This window comes from Balaenoptera acutorostrata, chromosome 14 (assembly GCF_949987535.1).
Source record: "Balaenoptera acutorostrata chromosome 14, mBalAcu1.1, whole genome shotgun sequence".
NCBI lineage: Eukaryota > Metazoa > Chordata > Mammalia > Artiodactyla > Balaenopteridae > Balaenoptera > Balaenoptera acutorostrata.
In genome coordinates, this window is record NC_080077.1 from 31,865,733 (window position 1) to 31,881,972 (window position 16,240).

General features: G+C 37.8%; 1 protein-coding gene across 2 annotated transcripts in view; it reads right to left on the bottom strand.

The window, feature by feature from the left end:
• Positions 1-16,240, bottom strand: part of ENPP3 (ectonucleotide pyrophosphatase/phosphodiesterase 3) — a 97,743-nt gene that overhangs the window by 19,451 nt on the left and 62,052 nt on the right. For both annotated transcript variants that reach the window (XM_007190870.2, XM_007190869.2), the window contains 4 exons: positions 13,376-13,439; positions 4,294-4,381; positions 2,801-2,979; positions 1,046-1,097 (listed from right to left, as the gene is read on the bottom strand). In XM_007190870.2, the coding sequence (XP_007190932.1) occupies positions 1,046-1,097; positions 2,801-2,979; positions 4,294-4,381; positions 13,376-13,439 (383 nt within the window). The remainder of the gene's footprint in view (positions 1-1,045; positions 1,098-2,800; positions 2,980-4,293; positions 4,382-13,375; positions 13,440-16,240) is intronic.

Below are 16,240 nucleotides of genomic sequence, written 5' to 3' on the forward strand. Positions count from 1 at the left end.
TGTCAGAGCATAGTTGATTAACAATGTTGTGTTAGTTTCAGGTGTACAGCAAAGTGATTCAGTTATACATATATTCATGTATCTATTCTTTTTCAAATTCTTTTCCCATTTAGGTTATTACAGAATACTGAGTAGCATTTCCTGTGCTATACAGTAGGTTCTTGTTGGTTATCTATTTTAAATATAGCAGTGTGGGGCTTCCCTGGTGGCGCAGTGGTTGAGAATCTGCCTGCTAATGCAGGGGACGCGGGTTCGAGCCCTGGTTTGGGAAGATCCCACATGCCACGGAGCAACTAGGCCCGTGAGCCACAACTACTGAGCCTGCGCGTCTGGAGCCTGTGCTCCGCAACAAGAGAGGCCGCGATGGTGAGAGGCCTGCGCACCGCGATGAGGAGTGGCCCCCGCTTGCCGCAACTGGAGAAAGCCCTAGCACAGAAACGAAGACCCAACACAGCCAAAAATTAAAAAAAAAAAAAAAATTAATTAATTAATTAAAAAAAAACAAAAACAAAAACAAAAAAAAAATTCCCTCTTGTTCTCCTCCTCCTCCTCTCTTTCTTCCCTTTCCCTCTTTCCTTAAAAAAAAAAAAAAAAATATATATATATATATATATAGCAGTGTGTACATGTCATGGATTAACTCTTTTAATCTTTTCAATTATGTGAGGTGAGTACCATTATTATAAATGAAGAGACTGAGCCACAGAGAGGTTAAGTAATTTGGCCCAGGTTACACAGAGGGGAAACAGTAGACAGAGGACTTAAACCCAGGCAGTTTGTCTCTTCACATCTAAAAAACTGAATAGGGAACTGTAGACAACGCACCACCATTTCAAGGAATTGTTGTGTGCTTGGGACCATCATAACTATTCCATGCTGCTACTGTTGTTATTAGATCTGGGGTATTTTTCCCTCTTGTATATTGGCAAGAAAATCTTTATGTTCAAAAGGACCTGTAAGCTTATTTTGGAGAACCTTCAAAAGGCAATATGGTATTTTGTTAGGTCTAAACATCGAAGACTTAACACGCTTTCTATTGACTTACTTTCACCTTGGGTGAGATTTAGCATTTGATTCACGCGTTCAACGTCAGCATTCTGCAAGATAACGTGGGAGATGGGGAGAAAGTGAATCATAGTAACAACACATGTTTTAAAAGGTGATCGAGATTATTTCTGCAGTAGTCATATGAATGTTTTACTATGGAACAAAAAAGCCAGACTAACTTGAGTTTAAATTCCAGTTCTGCCACTAACTCAGAAATATAGAGACATTGCTACTCCCAGGAATACATTTTTTGTGTGGGAGTATGCAAAGATGTAATTGATAATGGGGCATATCATTCTGACCATAGCTGGAATCAACTACTAAGCTTGGATGACAACATCCCTGGGTTTTTGAAGCTTTAATATATATACACACACACACACACACACACACACACACACACACGCAACTCCCTTGAGAGTCTTGCTAAAATGTACATTCTGATTCAGTGTAAGCCCAAGCTTACTGGGGCCTGAGATTCTGGATCTCCAACGAGCTTGCAATTGATGCAGATGCTGATCCTGGGACCACACTCTGAGCAGGAAGGGACCTTGCTTACAGAGAAGAACTTGGGGTTTTCAGTCACATAGACCAAGCTTCTGTGACATTGGACAATTTACTTAACTTTTCGGAGCCCTCCTTATCTCTAAAGTGGGGAAGAAAACACCCACTTTGTAATATTTATTATTATTACTTTAAATAGTGGTTCCATTGAGGTTATCTGGAGCAGTAGGAAACCCACACCTTTACTCTGATCTTCAGGATGGATTTGATTTTTACTGGGAAGTTTAGACTTTTGCCCCTTTAAATCTTTTTTGGTTGGTAATTTACTTATGCATCTATTTCTGTGATATGATGTTATTTTGAGGATCAGAGAATGGAAAGTCTTCCCTGTCCCCTGGCTCTAAGAAACAATTCTTACCTGAGGCAGCCGGTGTTTATTTAGCTTTACAACCACCCTTGGAACTTGGCATCAAATGTACCTTGACATTAGTTTTAGCTTGATGGACTCCGGATAGTGGGCTCCAATTCCATTCCGATATCCCAGCCCCACCCATGTGCTTTAATTCTCACAGCGGGGCTTGGTCCTTGCATTCTGAACTCCTGTTCTGATTGCTGGCCTTTGGGAGACCCCTCTTAGAGCTGGAATCTCACCTGGTTGAGAGTCTCCTGGGATCTGAAATCCTGCTCCTGAACTCAGCTGTGCATCTGATCCACTAAAGAGACCTTCCCAATGCCGAATGTTTGTCAGTCAGCCTCCAAGCGTCCTCTGATCAAAGGGTTCTTCACTACTACCCAAAAGAATACCTCCCACTTTAAATGCTAGGCTTCCTGCTGAGCAGCCTCCGAAGCACCTACCCTAGTGGGTGTGTCACATGCCACATCTCAGTCCCTGCCCCTGCCAGCTATTTCTGCTCTTAAATAACCGAGTATGACCATCTGATTCTTAAGCTGTAAGAGAGATGGTTTATGAGGGAAATCAAAGAGAGCCCCAGGATTCCACTGTTTTGAACGATTAAGGACAGTTAGCTCACCATGGGTTAACAATTGCCAAATAGTGCTTTCCAGTTTACAAAACATATTCACATACTTAATCTTACAATGTACCTCTCATTTCCAGATAAGGTTCAGAGAAACCACATATTCTCTTAGTAAATATCTGAGCTAGGACACAAACCTGGTTGTTAGCTACTCTGGTTATAGATGAGTTTGCCCCTTTACATTCTTATGGATACATGAAGTTATTACTTACATTTTGTAGCCCGGGGCATGAACATCCTAGAGTATCTGTGGGCAATGGAACAGTAAAGCCACAAACAGAAAGCTTTGACACTTCCTCTGCATGAGATGGTTCATAAAAAGGCACCTTCAGAAGATAGTTTAAACTACCATGGGTACCATTGTTTGGTGCTGGTTGAATGTGTAGAAGATCTGTTTAAAAATTAAATTCAGAGTAGTTTTAAATTAGAAGGCAACAACATCTATGCAGAAGATGGGAGAAAAAAAACACTTAGTGTTCACTTCCTTTAATAAATTCTGCTGCATACACCATTCAGTTTAGCAGCTTCCCCCTCCCCTCCCAATTTCCAAACCTAGTCTTTCTAGAAAATAGGAACAGTTGCTGTAAATGAGCCACAGGAATGTTTATGAACTGTTTCTGTTCCTCCAGAGAAAAGCATCTTTGCTTAAATGATCACTTTGTGCCTTAAGCATATCATGGTTTTCTAGCATAAAAAAGCTATACTTTTAGTAAAAACAAGTTTAAAGAACTTAAATAATTTACAATCTTACTTGTAGTCTATTTATTTAATTATAGGAAAATAAGTACAGATACTTTTAAAGTATTAAACTAGTGAATTTTGCTTAAAATTTAGAGAACTTTTTATAGTTTTTCCTATAAAAACAGAACATACAAATATTGCACAAACATAGCCTTGTTAAGTGGCTCCTGCCGAGGACTACCAAAGAGATCTCTCCTAGAACTGCAATCCTAACTAGTTCTTTTTAAACTTTTCCTGGAAAGGGCCAGTAGCCCTGACCACAAACTCAGCCTTGGGAACAAAGAATTTAAGTTAATGCTACAACACATTATTTTTAAGTGGATACTCTTTGGTCTCTAAGTTACATTCAATTACCACAGGTCAGTGGCAAGATTAAGAGTGACAACCGTGAGCTACTTATGTTCCCAGATTCCTATAGCTAAAGGTGAAATTGCAACTCAATTCATTGCCTTGCCTAGCTAAATGATGTGTGGTCTGAGGTGAGGCAGGAAGGTAGGTTAGATTCCCCCAAACTCTAATTCTTTACGGTTTTTTAACATTGAGTGTAATGTGTTGATCCAAATAGGACTTTTTTACCATCCTTTTATTCCAGAAGCTTTCTCTCTGTAATTACAAGAAAATACTTCTGTTTTTTGCTGTGTTATCCCTGCTCTGAAAAGTTGGAAGTGTAATTTTATTTATCTAAGTTCTATTAAATTAAATTTTCATGTAGTAACTAACTAACAGAAAAGTTGGTCTCCCAGGGTCCAATGTTTATCATTACTAAAACAAAACAAAATGAAAAGAACTCAAATTTACTGCTAAATAATTCTGAATAGTAAATAATTCTACCTCATCTTTTCTACTTGCTGTCTCCTTAGGACAGAGCATCTACTTCTGGGATTCAATTTATCACCAGCTTCAAAATTCATATTTTTAAAACTCAATTCACATATGATTGTTGAAGTTATATAGGTATACTTACCGCACATTAGGTTATAGACTTCAATATTGTCAAATGGTTCAACTTCAGTCTGCTGTTTAAAACTGGGTCCATGTGCCAGAAAGATAGCCTAGGCGGTAAGAGTACACCTATTACTAGATGCCATGTAATCTCAAAAACAGATGTTGCAAGAGACACAATTTTCTTTTTCTAACAGCTCTTCTATTTGTATCTTTTTTTTTTTTTTTTTTTTTTTTTTTTTCCACACACACACACTGTATTTTATTTTTACAAGAGATAGATAGACTGACACCAAGCATTGTACATGGATGACCACAACAAAAGCAACAATGATTGCAATTACCAAACATGAAACACACTTATACTATGTCATAATATTGACATTCAGTCCAGTAATCCTCCACTGTAACAGCTCCTTTACTTTGCAGTGAAAATTGATTTGTATATTCTTTTCCTCTGAGTCCTTGTGGGATTTTTTTTTTTTAATTCAGACAGAAAGTCACAAAAATTATACTCATCCTCATCAGTTCACTCAGTCCCATGTAATTAATTTCTTTTTTTTCATCTTGATCTTTTGTTAGCAGTTTTATGAGTTCATCAGTTTTTCATTAGAGTTCTGAAAATGCTTATTCATTCAGTTCAGCAGTACAGTCAGTTACCAGAAACCTGTACTTGTCAGAGTCTTTTCCATGAATTTCTTGAAGATGAAACTCTTTTATAGGAACATATTTGCAAAATCATCAGAGTACACCCAGAACTGTCTGTAAATGACAAAAGACTTAAAAATGACCATGGTTAAAGATTTGATGAAAGTTCATAATAATGCAGTTGACAAGAAAATTAGTTATTTCTGAGATATACATTTTAAAGTAATAACTAGGATTATTACTTATAACATTATACCAGAACATATAAGATTTTTAGAAATTTCATGTAATGTCTGAAACATTTATATTAACATATTTCCATACATATTTCCATACAAATACAAGATTTTTAGAAATTTCATGTAATGTCTGAAACATTTATATTAACATATTTCCATACATATTTCCATACAAATACAAATATAAGATTTTTAGAAATTTCATGTAATGTCTGAAACATTTATATTAACATATTTCCATACATATTTCCATACAAATACAAATATAAGATTTTTAGAAATTTCATGTAATGTCTGAAACATTTATATTAACATATTTCCATACAAATAACCCAATGAAAGTTTAGTATTAGTTGTTTTGTTTGTTTTTTTATACTGCAGGTTCTTATTAGGCATCAGTTTTATACACATCAGTGTATACATGTCAATCCCAATCGCCCAATTCAGCACATCACCATCCCCACCTCATCGCAGTTTTCCCCCCTTGGTGTCCATATGTCCATTCTCTACATCTGTGTCTCAACTTCTGCCCTGCAAACTGGCTCATCTGTACCATTTTTCTACGTTCCACATACATGCATTAACATACGATATTTGTTTTTCTCTTTCTGACTTACTTCACTCTGTATGACAGTCTCTAGATCCATCCACTTCTCAACAAATGACTCAATTTCGTTCCTTTTTATGGCTGAATAATATTCCATCGTATATATGTACCACAACTTCTTTATCCATTCGTCTGTTGATGGGCATTTAGGTTGCTTCCATGACCTGGCTATTGTAAATAGTGCTGCAATGAACATTCGGGTGCACGTGTCTTTTTGAATTACGGTTTTCTCTGGGTATATGCCCAGTAGTGGGATTGCTGGGTCATATGGTAATTCTATTTTTAGTTTTTTAAGGAACCTCCATATTGTTCTCCATAGTGGCTGTATCAATTTACATTCCCACCAACAGTGCAAGAGGGTTCCCTTTTCTCCACACCCTCTCCAGCATTTGTTGTTTGTAGATTTTCTGATGATGCCCATTCTAACAGGAGTGAGGTGATACCTCATTGTAGTTTTGATTTGCATTTCTCTAATAATTAGTGATGTTGAGCATCTTTTCATGTGCTTCGTGGCCGTCTGTATGTCTTCTTTGGAGAAATGTCTATTTAGGTCTTCTGCCCATTTTTGGATTGGGGTGTTTGTTTCTTTGATATTGAGCTGAATGAGCTGTTTATATATTTTGGAGATTAATCCTTTGTCCGTTGATTCATTTGCAAATATTTTCTCCCATTCTGAGGGTTGTCTTTTCGTCTTGTTTATGGTTTCCTTTGCTGTGCAAAAGCTTTGAAGTTTCATTAGGTCCCACTTGTTTATTTTTGTTTTTATTTCCATTACTCTAGGAGGTGGATCGAAAAAGATCTTGCTGTGATTTATGTCAAAGAGTGTTCTTCCTATGTTTTCCTCTAAGAGTTTTATAGTGTCCAGTCTTATATTTAGGTCTCTAATCCATTTTGAGTTTATTTTTGTGTATGGTGTTAGGGAGTATTCTAATTTCATTCTTTTACATGTGGCTGTCCAGTTTTCCCAGCACCACTTATTGAAGAGACTGTCTTTTCTCCATTGTATATCTTTGCCTCCTTTGTCATAGATTAGTTGACCATAGGTGCGTGGGTTAATCTCTGGGCTTTCTATCTTGTTCCATTGATCTATGTTTCTGTTTTTGTGCCAGTACCATATTGTCTTGATTACTGTAGCTTTGTAGTATAGTCTGAAGTCAGGGAGTCTGATTCCTCCAGCTCCATTTTTTTGCCTCAAGACTGCTTTGGCTATTCGGGGTCTTTTGTGTCTCCATACAAATTTTAAGATGATTTGTTCTAGCTCCGTAAAAAATGCCATTGGTAATTTGATAGGGATTGCATTGAATCTGTAGATTGCTTTGGGTAGTATACTCATTTTCACAATGTTGATTCTTCCAATCCAAGAACATGGTATATCTCTCCATCTGTTGGTATCATCTTTAATTTCTTTCATCAGTGTCTTATAGTTTTCTGCATACAGGTCTTTTGTCTCCCTAGGTAGGTTTATTCCTAGGTATTTTATTCTTTTTGTTGCAATGGTAAATGGGAGTGTTTCCATAATTTCTCTTTCAGATTTTTCATCATTAGTGTATAGGAATGCAAGAGATTTCTGTGCATTCATTTTGTAACCTGCAACTTTACCATATTCATTAATTAGCTCTAGCAGTTTTCTGGTGGCAGTTTTAGGATTCTCTATGTATAGTATCATGTCATCCGCAAACAGTGACAGTTTTACTTCTTCTTTTCCAATTTGTATTCCTTTTATTTCTTTTTCTTCTCTGATTGCCGTGGCTAGGACTTCCAGAACTATGTTGAATAATAGTGGTGAGAGTGGACATCCTTGTCTCGTTCCTGATCTTAGAGGAAATGCTTTCAGTTTTTCACCATTGAGAATGATGTTTGCTGTGGGTTTGTCATATATGGCCTTTATTATGTTGAGGTAGGTTCCCTCTATGCCCACTTTCTGGAGAGTTTTTATCATAAATGGGTGTTGAATTTTGTCAAAAGCTTTTTCTGCATCTATTGAGATGATCATATGGTTTTTATTCTTCAATTTGTTAATATGGTGTATCACATTGATTGATTTGCGTATATTGAAGAATCCTTGCATCCCTGGGATAAATCCCACTTGATCGTGGTGTATGATCCTTTTAATGTGTTGTTGGATTCTGTTTGCTAGTATTTTGTTGAGGATTTTTGCATCTATATTCATCAGTGATATTGGTCTGTAATTTTCTTTTTTTGTAGTGTCTTTGTCTGGTTTTGGTATCAGGGTGATGGTGGCCTCATAGAATGAGTTTGGGAGAGTTCCTTCCTCTGCAATTTTTTGGAAGAGTTTGAGAAGGATGGGTGTTAGCTCTTCTCTAAATGTTTGATAGAATTCACCTGTGAAGCCATCTGGTCCTGGACTTTTGTTTGTTGGAAGATTTTTAATCACAGTTTCAATTTCATTACTTGTGATTGGTCTGTTCATATTTTCTGTTTCTTCCTGATTCAGTCTTGGAAGGTTATACCTTTCTAAGAATTTGTCCATTTCTTCCAGGTTGTCCATTTTATTGGCATAAAGTTGCTTGTAGTAGTCTCTTAGGATGTTTTGTATTTCTGCGGTGTCTGTTGTAACTTCTCCTTTTTCATTTCTGATTTTATTGATTTGAGTCCTCTCCCTCTTTTTCTTGATGAGTCTGGCTAATGGCTTATCAATTTTGTTTATCTTCTCAAAGAACCAACTTTTAGTTTTATTGATCTTTGCTATTGTTTTCTTTGTTTCTATTTCATTTATTTCTGCTCTGATCTTTATGATTTCTTTCCTTCTGCTAACTTTGGGTTTTGTTTGTTCTTCTTTCTCTAGTTTCTTTAGGTGTAAAGTTAGATTGTTTACTTGAGATTTTTCTTGTTTCTTTAGGTAGGCTTGTATAGCTATAAACTTCCCTCTTAGAACCGCTTTTGCTGCATCCCATAGGTTTTGGGTCGTCGTGTTTTCATTGTCATTTGTCTCTAGGTATTTTTTTATTTCCTGTTTGATTCCTTCAGTGATCTCTTGGTTATTTAGTAACGTATTGTTTAGCCTCCATGTGTTTGTCTTTTTTACGTTTTTTTCCCTGTAATTCATTTCTAATCTCATAGCGTTGTGGTCAGAAAAGATGCTTGATATGATTTCAATTTTCTTAAATTTACTGAGGCTTGATTTGTGACCCAAGATGTGATCTATCCTGGAGAATGTTCCGTGTGCACTTGAGAAGAACGTGTAATCTGCCGTTCTTGGATGGAATGTCCTATATATATCAATTAAATCTATCTGGTCTATTGTGTCATTTAAAGCTTCTGTTTCCTTATTTATTTTCATTTTGGATGATCTGTCCATTGGTGTAAGTGAGGTGTTAAAGTCCCCCACTATTATTGTGTTACTGTCGATTTCCTCTTTTATAGCTGTTAGCAGTTGCCTTATGTATTGAGGTGCTCCTATGTTGGGTGCATATATATTTATAATTGTTATATCTTCTTCTTGGATTGATCCCTGGATCATTATGTAGTGTCCTTCCTTGTCTCTTGTAACATTCTTTATTTTAAAGTCTATTTTATCTGATATGAGTATAGCTACTCCAGCTTTCTTTTGATTTCCATTTGCATGGAATATCTTTTTCCATCCCCTCACTTTCAGTCTGTATGTGTCCCTAGGTCTGAAGTGGGTCTCTTGTAGACAGCATATATATGGGTCTTGTTTTTGTATCCATTCAGCCAGTCTATGTCTTTTGGTTGGGGCATTTAATCCATTCACGTTTAAGGTAATTATCGATATGTATGTTCCTATGACCATTTTCTTAATTGTTTGGGGTTTGTTTTTGTAGGTCCTTTTCTTCTCTTGTGTTTCCCACTTAGAGAAGTTCCTTTAGCATTTGTTGTAGAGCTGGTTTGGTGGTGCTGAATTCTCTTAGCTTTTGCTTGTCTGTAAAGCTTTTGATTTCTCCATCAAATCTAAATGAGATCCTTGCTGGGTAGAGTAATCTTGGTTGTAGGTTCTTCCCTTTCATCACTTTAAGTATTTCATGCCACTCCCTTCTGGCTTGCAGAGTTTCTGCTGAGAAATCAGCTGTTAACCTTATGGGGGTTCCCTTGTATGTTATTTGTCGTTTTTCCCTTGCTGCTTTCAATAATTTTTCTTTGTCTTTAATTTTTGCCACTTTGATTACTATGTGTCTCGGCGTGTTTCTCCTTGGGTTTATTCTGTATGGGACTCTCTGCGCTTCCTGGACTTGGGTGGCTATTTCCTTTCCCATGTTAGGGAAGTTTTCGATTATAATCTCTTCAAATATTTTCTCTGGTCCTTTCTCTCTCTCTTCTCCTTCTGGGACCCCTATAATGCGAATGTTGTTGCGTTTAATGTTGTCCCAGAGGTCTCTTAGGCTGTCTTCATTTCTTTTTATTCTTTTTTCTTTAGTCTGTTCCGCAGCAGTGAATTCCACCATTCTGTCTTCCAGGTCACTTATCCGTTCTTCTGCCTCAGTTATTCTGCTATTGATTCCTTCTAGTGTAGTTTTCATTTCAGTTATTGTATTGGTCATCTCTGTTTGTTTGTTCTTTAATTCTTCTAGGTCTTTGTTAATCATTTCTTGCATCTTCTCAATCTTTGCCTCCATTCTTATTCCGAGGTCCTGGATCATCTTCACTATCATTATTCTGAATTCTTTTTCTGGAAGGTTGCCTATCTCCACTTCATTTAGTTGTTTTTCTGGGGTTTTTTCTTGTTCCTTCATCTGGTACATAGCCCTCTGCCTTTTCATCTTCTCTGTCTTTCTGTAACTGTGGTTTTTGGTCCACAGGCTGCAGGATTGTAGTTTTTCTTGCTTCTGTTGTCTGCCCTCTGGTGGTTGAGGCTATCTAAGAGGCTTGATGGGAGGCTCTGGTGGTGGGTAGAGCTGACTGTTGCTGTGGCGGTCAGAGCTCAGTAAAACCTTAATCCACTTGACTGTTGATGGGTGGGGCTGGGTTCCCTCCCTGTTGCTGTGGCGATCAGAGCCCAGTAAAACCTTAATCCACTTGACTGTTGATGGGTGGGGCTGGGTTCCCTCCCTGTTGGTTGTTTTGCCTGAGGCAACCCAACACTGGAGCCTACCCGTGCTTTTTGGTGGGGTTAATGGCAGACTCTGGGAGGGCTCACGCCAAGGAGAACTTCCCAGGACCTCTGCTGCCAGTGTCCTTATCCCCACGGTGAAACAGAGCCACCACTCGCCTCTGCAGGAGACCCCCCAACACCAGCAGGTACGTCTGGTTCAGTCTCCCCCAGGGTCACTGCTCCTTCCCCTGGGTCCCGATGCACACATTACTTTGTGTGTGCCCTCCAAGAGTGGGGTCTCTGTTTCCCCCAGTCCTGTCACAGTCCTGCAATCAATTCCCACTAGACTTCAAAGTCTGATTCTCTAGGAATTCCTCCTCCCTTTGCCGGACCCCCAGGTTGGGAAGCCTGAGGTGGGGCTCAGAACCTTCACTCCAGTGAGTGGACTTCTGTGGTATAAGTGTTCGCCAGTCTGTGAGTCACCCACCCAGCAGTTATGGGATTTGATTTTACTCTGATTGCGCCCCTCCTACCGTCTCACTGCGGCTTCTCCTCTGTCCTTGGACGTGGGGTGTCCTCCTTGGTGAAGTCCAGGGTCTTCCTGTCAATGATTGTCCAGCAGCCAGTTGTGATTCTGGTGCTCTCGCAAGAGGGAGTGAGAGCACGTCCTTCTACTCCGCCATCTTGGTTAATCTCCCTCTATTTGTATCTTAAGCCTCTTTAAGAATTCCTTTCCAGATTTTTTTTTAACAGTATGATTTTTTTTATTATTGAAGTACATTTGCTGTACAATATTATAAGTTACAGGTGTACAATATAGTGATTCACGATTTTTAAATACTCCATTTATAGTTATCGTAAAATATTGGTTGCTTTCCAGATTCGAAAATGATTTTTGCAACATTTCCACCTGAGATGTTGTACCAAGTCCAATCAAATATAATCCATACTGTGTTTACTTCTAAATCCACCTGCTTCCATAGCACCTCCTATGTCAACAGACTAGGAGAATACACGCAACAGTGGACAACCGATGCCAGCACAATTCTACAACATCTGGACAACAGAAATTAGAAATTCATCATACGACATCATATATTCTTTTTATACTCCTTTCTTATCATTGTTCACATATGTTACTACTACATGACAAAAAATGTTGACATTTCTAAGCATTAAATATTTTTGTACACCTTATACTTGCCCACTGATTTCTCAAAGACATCTCCCATTTACTTTTGGGATGAAGAGACCTAAATATTTTTATTTATGTTTAAATAATTAAAGGTAACTTAATTATATTATTTATAACAGATCTAATTTGTTTTAGATTCTAAATATCTAGAAGAACAGTATCAAACACGGATAGGCAAAATTCCTTTCAGGCAACAGGAATATAAATATACACATATATATTTTCCCAAGATAATCAGCAAAGAATTGGAGGCATAGGTTTTTCTTGTAGTAATCAACTCAATTATCAAATAGTACCCTAATTAATAGAGAAGGATGCTGTCTCCAGAAACTTCTCAAGTATTTACAAAGAGATATAATTCATCATGACAATGTTAAGACGCAGTCTATTCATAGAGAGCCTAACACACTTTTCTTTCTTTGGAAAGGGGCATGTGTGTGTGTGTGTGTGTGTGTGTGTGTGTGTGTGTGTGTGTGACAAATGGAACTAAGTAAGACAATCAGGTTGCAAAATCATGAAGCTTTACCTAGGGGGGAATATTGGCTACACTTTACTCATGGGCTCCTTCAAATAGTTTCCTCCCTGGGCTCCAAGGACAGCACACTCTCCTGGTTTTCTTCTTCCCTCATTGGCTCTACTCCCAGGTCTCTTTGCTAGTAACTCTTTGCCTCCCAATCTCTTCAAAGAAAAGTGCTTAAGGCTCAGTACTTGCTTTTCTTCTCCACCTACGCTCAGTCCCTGAGAATGTTATCTAGTCACATATCTTTGAAATAATTTATATGCCCAAAACTCAATTTTTTTATCCCTTTAGGTAGACTCTCTAATTGCCTATATGTAACATCTCCACTTGCATGTCTAATAAATATCTTGAATTTAACATATCCAACTAACTCTCCCTCTTTCCTCTCCAATCAGCTGCAGCCATGGTCTAACATCCTAACAGCCTAACGAAAGTTCTCTCACCTCCAACATATTAGACACGTTCCCACCTTAGGCCCTTGACACTGGCTGTTTCTTCTGCCTTGGACACCTGTCCCCTGGATACTTGAAAGGTTAATTCTTGCACCTTCTTCAAGTCTCTGCTCAGCCGTCATCTCAATGAATCTTACCATCTCCATCTTATTTAAAGTTGCACTCTGCCCCCATGTCACCCCAAAACACCCCCAATTTCCACCTACTCTGCTTTACTTTTTCTTTATTTCCCGTAGCACTTATCTCCTAACATACCAACCATACATTGCTTTGTTATGCCAATTGTCTATGTCCACCTGTTAGAATAAAAACTTCATGAGGGCAGGGGTCTTTATCTGTGTTGTTCACAAAGGTATTCAAGAGTCCTGAACATTGCCCGTCACAAAGTAGGTGCTCAATAAATATTTGTTTTTAAAAAAAAAAGCAGTAAGTTACCTCCATGCTCTTAAATTCATTGTTATAACCATGGTTGCCTCCTCCACAGGAAAATGCTTTAGTCCTATAAAGAAATAATATTATTACACTCTGATCAATCTATTGATATGAGACCTTATTGCAAACTGAGCTTTAATGGATTTTGATGTAGCCTCTCCTTTTATATAAGTAAAATTTTCTGTCAACAACAGCATAAATATATTTATTTTCATGCTCAAATTCAGAGCCACAGAGGAACAAAGAGAGTGGTAGGAGAGAAGGAAGGAGAATTCCAGCATCTATAAATAGAATTCAAAAGTATTTGACTTTTAAACATTAAGAGAAGGATATACAAAGGCATGGATTTTTTAAAAAATTTGTCTTTGGGCTTACTGTACCTTTACACATCCATGTCTGTGTGATTAAGAGTAGTTTGATTAATATATTATATTAAGCATTTCAGTGCTTTAAAAATAAATCTTTGGAACTGGGAAAAAATATCAATTCCTATTTTATGTCAGAGATGTCTAGGGAAATAATATGAAAATATGAATAGAGAATACTCAGGGCAAGTTAATTATAATACTTGGAAAGGAAAAGCCAGTATATTCTGTAAAGTCAGAGTTTATTTTTAACTTTTGGGATTTTCTTCCAGAGGTTGTTGTTCTATTACTTGAAAGACTTTTCAAATTTAATTCATTTGTATTTTGCCTATGTTTCCACATTTTAGTCTTTGAATTGAGCAGTATTAGCAATTTTATATGTAGTTAGTTTTTATACTTGAAAACAAAATAGTGATAAAGGAACCTAGATTTTTTTAAAGCAATAATGTTATACTGGTTCAAATTAGGTTCCTAAAGGGAAAAAGACTAATATTTCCAAGTGTTGGCCTTAAAAATTTTCTCTCATTTGTTTCCCCAATCCCCAGCTCCCAACCCCTGGGCAAATACACACACACACACACACACACACACACACACACACACACACACGCACAGTTTTTGTTTTTTACATTGTAACGTTAATTGAGAGCAGGACTTTAGTGTCTTAAAAAATCAACTTTAAAAAAATTCATAACTGATTCTCACTCAGCTTAAATAAAAAAATAAAAATAAATCACAAAATAAAAAATAAATCACAAAATTCACCAGGCCACACTCAAGTCTACCCAATAGAGGGAAGAAAGGAGAAACTAAGTACCACCTAGAATGGGGAAAGCAAGAGTAGTCCTTTTGATAGGGGGTTTAAGTTCAATTACTCTAAGGTGTCAGTTCATGTCATCTTAGTTAATGCCAATAAAATTGTTGGTATGAGGTAAAACTTGTTCTAAAAAATATTTTTATACTTATTCCATAGATATTTGGTTCCCCAAGATTACTGGAGCTATTTGATTGAGGATAATTAAGTTCTAAATTCTGTGTGGGGAACTAGAGTATTTATTAATGAAAGAAAGGAAAGGTCTTTTGAACTAAGCCATTGGTAAAATTCCTAAAATTGATCCTTTATTTATCTTTCTGTTTTCAGATAAATCTAGTTTTTGTTGGTTTGTTTTTATATTTCCAACCCCTAACCCATCTTCATTAGAAAACTTTAGTATTACAAAACCATATTTGGAAGCAAAAGATAAAAATATTGTTAGAAAAACCTCTATTTTTTATTGCTTTCCAAGTGAAAACTTTAGAAGTCTGCTTTTCTAATTGCTCACATTCAAGCTTTCCAACCATTAATTTGGCTCTGGAAATTACATATGGAAAAATGGAAGCTGGCACTTGGAAAAGATGAGTTGATTTTATCTTTCATAATTTAGCTCAACTTCCAAGTACTATCTAAAATCTTTTGGAACAAATCTTTTTTATCTTCTCCATGTCTAATTAATAAAGTCAAAATTAAGGCCCCGTTTCTCTGCCACAGCTGGGACATGACACACATGGGCAATAAGCAAGACTTCTCTCCTGATACCCAGTTAGTTGCCAACTCCTATCTTTCTCTGTCGTACCTGTCGCATTTCCCTCACTTTCCTCTACTGCCACCATTCTAAGCTAGATCTGACCTGAATTGGTTATCCTGGCTCTGAACTCCAAAATCTTCCCACATAACTCGTACACATACACACACCCCTAACTGTATTTAACTCTATATGTCCCTGCCGGAAATGGAAACATATGTTTTAATGAGTACAAATGGAAGACAGAATATAATGAACTGGTACTATCCTGGAAAATCTGAGGCATAAGTTCACCATACTTTCCCAATAGTGTGCTGACTAGTTTTACCATCCCCTACAGCTCCACAGCTCCCTTGGGGCTGTCATCACGCTGAAGACTGGGTCACAACACATCTTTCTAACTGGCCTCCCTGCCACTTGCTTGACCATCCTCCTCCATATGGCAGCTGGAGTGAGCTCTCAGAAATGCAAATCCCAATATATTCACCTCCAGCCACCTTGTATCTCCCAGTGGTCTCCTACTCTTTTCACAAAGTCACACTCCTTAGTCCTGACAGATAAGGTCCTTCATGCAGGAGGACCTGAATGAAGGCAGCTTCATTCACTAGGTGCTCTAGCAAAACCAAACTACTTGCAATTCATGGAATCTAGTCCCTCTGCCTGGAAACCTGACCCTCTGTTTCTACCTTTCCTTGCCCCAGAGCTGCTACTGACTTAAAAAAAAAAAAAAGGGACTTCCCTGGTAGCGCAGTGGTTAAGTATCCACCTGCCAATGCAGGAGACACGGGTTTGAGCCCTGGTCTGGGAAGATCCCACATGCCGCGGAGCAACTAAACCTGTGCGCCACAACTACTGAGCCTGTGCTCTAGAGCCCGCGAGCCACAACTACTGAAGCCCGTGTGCCTAGAGCCCGTGCTCCGCAACAAGAGAAGCCACTGCAA